The 6266-nt window shown below is 37.4% G+C and overlaps 1 protein-coding gene across 1 annotated transcript; it reads right to left on the reverse strand.

Annotated features, from left to right (window-relative positions):
* Positions 1–531: 531 nt before the first annotated feature.
* On the reverse strand, positions 532–2031 carry LOC110894897 (expansin-A9). Its single transcript, XM_022142152.2, has 3 exons — positions 1834–2031; positions 1399–1717; positions 532–1099 (listed from the first exon to the last, which is right to left on the reverse strand). Exons 1-3 carry the CDS (start codon positions 1982–1984, stop codon positions 790–792), a joined length of 780 nt encoding a protein of 259 aa, XP_021997844.1. The 5' UTR covers positions 1985–2031; the 3' UTR covers positions 532–789.
* Between the last annotated feature and the right edge of the window lie 4235 nt (positions 2032–6266).

Raw genomic sequence — 6266 nt, forward strand, 5'->3', positions numbered from 1 at the left:
CAAATCAATTTATCTTTTCTGACTAATGGCTATTGAATACAATATATACACGTGGTTGTAAAAATCATGCCTAGGCTTCGATTAGACGCTGATTAATCACCAATTAAAGGTTCGTCGAGTAATGGCCGATTAATAACTAAGCGGTCAATGGTGATCATTTTCCGAGAAAATTCTGGCCAAATTTCAACCAACCTATATAAATTCACTTCAATTACTTAAAAATAGGTCAACTAGGGGTTAAAACATGTTATTTAAAAAATATATAAAAATATGTGTGTATATATATAACTAAAAATCACGTATAAAAATCCCAATCCGATTGATCCCTAATAATTTTGATAAATCGCTAATTGGTACCTTATCAACCGACTAGCGCCTACTGATTATTGTGATACTAATCCACATGAGAGAAACTTACCAATGTGTTTAATTTATTATGTTGCGTCAACTTTTGAACATATATTAACTAATAAGCCATGCAGTTTATAAAATGTATATATATTATGTGTGTCAACTTCTAAACAACATATATTAATTAATAAGCCATGAAGTTTATATAATGTATATTTAAAAAAGAGAATATTCAAAGCTGCGGGCTCGTAGACATAACAACCATAGCCACTTCAGCTTTCCTTACAAGGATAAGCACTTTACAATAGTCAAAAAATCAACACAAGCACTCCGCTATTGTTTTCTCTTTTTCCCTAAATTAAAAACAACAATTATATTCTTTTTCCAATAGATATTTCGACCCGTCAACCAACCCGGGTCTTAACCCGATTCCAAATTTCAAACCCGAAAATTCTTTCCGGTAAAAGTCTGCCCAAAATGCCAATCGGAAGGTACAATGTTCTTGGAGGTAGAAGTTCTACCATCACTGCCTCTAACCCGGAACGAAAGCGATTGTCCGATCAACACCGCATTCGACTGCCAGTTTTGACCCCAGTTTCGGCTAAGACTCATCCACTCGGTGTTCGAACCTTTTACCCACGCCTGGGTGATATCGCCCGCACCCGCTACATTACTAATCAAAATCAAGTTGAAGTAGCGGAAACCGTTTATGGTGAACCGGATCCCTCCTTGTTTTCGGCACGGAACCCTATAAAAATATTATTAATTGTTAGACCCAGTACTCCAGTAGTAAATTTCCCTTCTCGGGGACTCGTAGGCCCCGGATGAACTAATTAGCTAAAATTTTATAATTATGTTTTTTTTAATAATAAAAATTTTACCGAGGTTTAGTAGGTAGGCCCCGGGTGGGCTAATTAGCTAAACCTTTTTTAGTCGTTAATATTTTTTATTTAAATGAAATTTTACCCGGGTACTGTTCCTTTTACCCAAAAGTAGAAATATTACCCGGGTACTGCTCGTTTTACCCAAAATAGAAATATTACTAACCGGCGGTAAGAGACTGGGACAATCCCAGCACGGTACTTAGCGAACTTAAGAAACATCGGCATGGCGAGATCAAAATGGGGGCGAGGCGGGTTACACCACCCGCCATCGTCACTAGGTTGAGCGAAATTCGGGGGGCAGAAATTGGTAGCGGTAATGAAAATAGAAGGATTGCCGGGAAGGCACCATTGAGGATCATCCGTACATTTCATCTCGAAACAAGCACCGCAGCTCAGCCCGTTGTTGAACAGCGCGGTGCTTAGCGCTGCGGTGTTCACTCCGTAGCCTTGGCTGTACAGATTACCATAACCACATGCTCCACCTAAAAACGTTACACAACAAAATTGAATAAAATTTCTGTTAGTTTTCTTTTTTTTTAATTGAATTGAATTGTTATAACTAAAAATAAAGAAGGTGGAAAGATTGTTGAAGACGCACCCATGGTGCCAGAAGCATCACTGCCACCGTAAAACGTGGCGTGGGCGGTTTCCCACGGGCCACCGGTGTAGACTCCGGGGATACGAGCGTTGGTCGTTATCGCGGTTAACAGTAAAATGTAGCATAGAGTAGTAGTAGTAGTAACCTTCATTGTTGAAGCAGAAACAGAGGTGTAGAGAAGTAGGAAAGTGGTGAAGAGAATGAAGAGTGTCAAGGGGTACTTATTAGGGAAAAGGGAGTTGAGAGGGACAATTTGGTAAATCTTCTAATTCAAAAATAATGGATGCATTTAAGGAAATTTTTTATGTTTTTGGAAAATTGAAATAAATATTTTTTTCTATGATTTTTTTTATGTTTTTGGAAAATTGAAATTGTGAAAAACTGTAATTGGAGGATTGGGTTTGAAACTGAAATTTACTAAAGGGGATTGGAATTTGGATTAATTGATATTTCTCAAATATATAAAGTTTGTGATTAACTAGAATTTTGACCTATCGCGTTGCGACGGCATCAAAACTTAAACTAACTCGAATTTGTACTGTCAAATATTTGATCCAACTTGTTTCTGAACAAAACTTATGTCAAAATGTAGACTAACTAAAAACATACATAAAATTAGCACGTAAACGTATTACATTTAATATGCTTGATTTATTGCCGAGAAAAAATTACGTCGAAACGTAAACAAACTTAGATTTATACCAAAACATATTTTAAAAAACACGTAAGAAAATAGTGTTTTTAAGTGAAAGAATGGTACCGTGTGTTAAAAAAACATTGAAACATAAAGTAACTCGAACTTATATACCGCGCAGTAAAACGTATTATGTATGTTTGACCCGACTAGTTTTCAAACAAAATTTATGACAAAACGTAGACCATTTACGTTAAAACATAAACCAACTTAGATCTATACTGACAGATACTTAAAAAAAAAAAGCAAACCACTTCGCTATAAACTTGTTAAATATATTATTAAATGGTGGTGAACGACTAGGGAATTACAAATCCATTGGTTTAGACCTTTAGTTCCTTCACACAACCCCCAAATCCCAACAGCCATCACCAACTCACCCCGTCATCAGAGATCAGACCATCGCCACCACCTCACCATGCCATCGGAACCGTTACCACCATCACAATCTCCTATTATTTTTAGCGATTGTAACCACAAAATCCCCAAACCTTACTCCCAAAATCGCCAGAAAACCAGCCCCTATACCCTCATAGTTGATTGAAAAATGAACCTTCAAACCAACACTATTGGATCACCGGAAAAACAAACCTTCGTTTGTTTATGTCTCACGTGTTCCAAAGTCAAAGCCGAGCATCAACGTCCCTTTGGTTTACTCAAACAACCAGAAATTCCGGTCTGGAAATGGGAGAGTATAGTTATGGATTTCATCACTAAACTGCCTCGAACCTCGTCCGATCATGATAGCATTTGGGTAATCATCGATCGTTTAACCAAACCCGCTCACTTCCTCCCCATTCGTGAAGACTACTGAGTTGCGAAATTAGCTCGTATCTACACGAATGAAGTCATTTGTCGTCATGGTATTCCCATTGATATCATTTCTGACCATGATGGTCGTTTTACCTCGCATCTTTGGCAAACCTTTCAAACCGCTCTTGGTACTTATCTCAACCTTAGTACGGCTTTTCATCCTCAATCAGATACTCAAACCGAGCGTACTATCCAAACTCTCGAGGATATGTGTAAAAAACTATGGTATGTACCAGAACAAGAACGAAAACTGAACAATCAACACAGCCATAACGACAAAACAGTGACGGAAAACTTTATTATTTAACCCAAAACGAAAAAACTCCCCCAAACCCTAGATCTTACTTATGTAAGATCTAAATCATCAAATACAAAATACAGGTGATGATCATCCACTGATGATCATCAAACTCAGAAATACGATCTCTCAAAACAAATGAGAGATGATACAAGAAACTTGAAAAATAACAACAACTAGATGAACATCCACTGATGAACATCAACAACAGATGATTGACATCTCTCAACAAATACAACTGAGAGACTTCTTGCAATCTTCAACAACAACAAATAAATAACCCTAAAATTCTCACTAGATGCAGAAAGAATCAGAGTGAAAGAACCAGAGAAATAATCGTGACAATAAGAACCGAGGGCACCACCATCTGATCAACACTTGAACAAGATTCATACTGAATCTCCATCATACCATCACTACAATAGACCTGCCGCCTTGAATGAACAGAGAGAATAATGAAAGAATTTTGGGGTGAAATTATTGGGAATACCCATCTGCGCAAAACACCACTATTTTATATGTCCATCTTTCATATTTACACTTTAGCCCAAATGTATGCAAGATGATGATCGCGGTCCCTCGAATATAACATACAACCCCCTTAACTTCCACCTGTTTACATTCTTTGCACATAACCCGTTACAACGACATGAGCCCAACATATAGCTTATAACAACAGCTCTTATAAAGCCAAATTATTGAGACAAATAACTACAACCCAATTCTGATATTATAACAAACATATGTAACAGATCACAAGCCCAACTGTATAATAAATGAATGATTTATTCATATATTTCAACGATATGCTTCATTCTTGCGTAATAGATTTTGGTCGCAACTGGGATATTCACTTACCTTTGGTAGAATTCTCGTACAATAACAGTTTTCATGCTAGTATTCAAATGACACCATTCGAAGCTTTGTATGGTCGGAAATGCCATTCGCATATTTGTTGGCACGAGATCAGAGAAGCTCAAGTCACCGGTCCGAGCTCATATAAGAGACGATGGACAAGATCTTGCAGATTCATGATAACCTACTCAAGGCTAGAAGTCGACAAAAGAGTTACGCTGACAGAAGACGCAAACATTTGGAATTCAACATTGTTAATCACGTACTCCTCAACGTATCCCCTTCGAAAGGAGTTGTTTGATTTAGTAAGAAAGGCAAGCTCGATCCTTGCTTTGTAGGTCCTTTCAAGATTCTCGAAAGGATTGGCATGGTAGCGTACCGACTGGATCTACCTCAAGAGCTCAACAACATTCATCCAACGTTTCATGTGTCAAACCTCAAGAAGTGCTTAGCCGAAGAAGGACTTCAAGTTCCGCTAGATGGTTTACAAATCAACGAGTCCTTACACTACGTCAAAAATCCGGTCGAAATCATGGACCGAGGAACCAATCAACTTAGGCGCAGTTCGAGTTCCCATAGTTAAGATTCGATGGGAAGGAAAACGTGGCGCCGAATTTACTTGGGAACTCGAGAGTGATATGAAGACTAAGTATCCACATCTATTCACTAAGTCTTCCTCTTAAAAATAAATTTCGGGATGAAATTTCCTAAAGTAGGGGAGACTGTAACGCTTCGGATTTCTTCACTTTCCTTATTTAGGCAGTCGTAATCGTATTTCTATTTTTTAGAAACTTTTAATCGTGTCGTAATTCGTATTTCATTTTACAATCTTGTAATCTGAGACTTTAATCATAATGGAAATACATTTTTATTCACACTTGTTTATGCATAAATACATGATACTTAATCAATTTCGAATACGTGCTTTATATACGAAACCGAATTATACTTGATGTTTAAATTATATTCGGAATCGTACTTATATACATTCTTGATATTCACACACTTATATATCCCTTAAGATGCCCCATCCCCCCCCCCCCAAAAAAAAAAGTGACCGTAGCCTACGGCCTACCAGCCGTAGCCTACCCGTAGGCTACGGTGCTGGGCGGACAACTTGTTTAAAAAGCGTGAATTTCACTTTTTCCATCTTTTTCACCTCCAATCAACTTCTAACTCATTTAACTCTAACCCTAATCAACCCCATTATAAATAGGAGCCTCCATACACACTCAAACACTTTCCAAACATCTAAAACACTCTCAAATATTTTTATATCTCTGTAATCTTCAAGACTTTGGCTGAAAGTTTCAAGCATTCTAAGTGAGTTTTCACTCACTTTTCTCCTTATTTCTTCATGTGTTCTTCTTTCATTCAACTTGGATAACCTCTAGGAAGGTTTCCATGCCATATAAAACTAAAGTGGAACCTCACCATATTTGAGGTCCAAAGTATAGTTAAAATTATGCTTTCATTGATGTTCTTGTATCTTTCATTTCTTGACTAAAACTTGGTGAAATCTTGTACCTACCAAGCTCCCAACTAAGCTCATAGTTATAGGTTTGTGTTGTGGTTGATTTCCACCAAGAAACAAGCTTAAAAACTCTTTTAAATTCTGCTCATACATGTTCCAAGTGATTGAAACCATCCAAGCTTCAACCTTCTATGTTGAAAAGCTTGTGCATGTGTTATGTGTGAACAGTGGGAGCCTTGGCTTTCCAAACTTATTCCACTACCTCACTTGTTTATTTTGTTTATGTTCATCCAAGAAGT

Source organism: Helianthus annuus, chromosome 12 (assembly GCF_002127325.2).
Source record: "Helianthus annuus cultivar XRQ/B chromosome 12, HanXRQr2.0-SUNRISE, whole genome shotgun sequence".
NCBI classification, from domain to species: Eukaryota; Viridiplantae; Streptophyta; class Magnoliopsida; order Asterales; family Asteraceae; genus Helianthus; species Helianthus annuus.

What these genes read in the sequence shown, in the direction of transcription:
- LOC110894897 (XM_022142152.2), bottom strand. Translation starts at nt 1,984, where the DNA reads ATGAAGGTTACTACTACTACTACTCTATGCTACATTTTACTGTTAACC. An exon ending in TGATGCTTCTGGCACCATGG is followed by an intron (nt 1,718 to 1,833) that starts GTGCGTCTTCAA and finishes TAACGTTTTTAG; the next exon opens with GTGGAGCATGTGGTTATGGT. An exon ending in GTCCCAGTCTCTTACCGCCG is followed by an intron (nt 1,100 to 1,398) that starts GTTAGTAATATT and finishes ATATTTTTATAG; the next exon opens with GGTTCCGTGCCGAAAACAAG.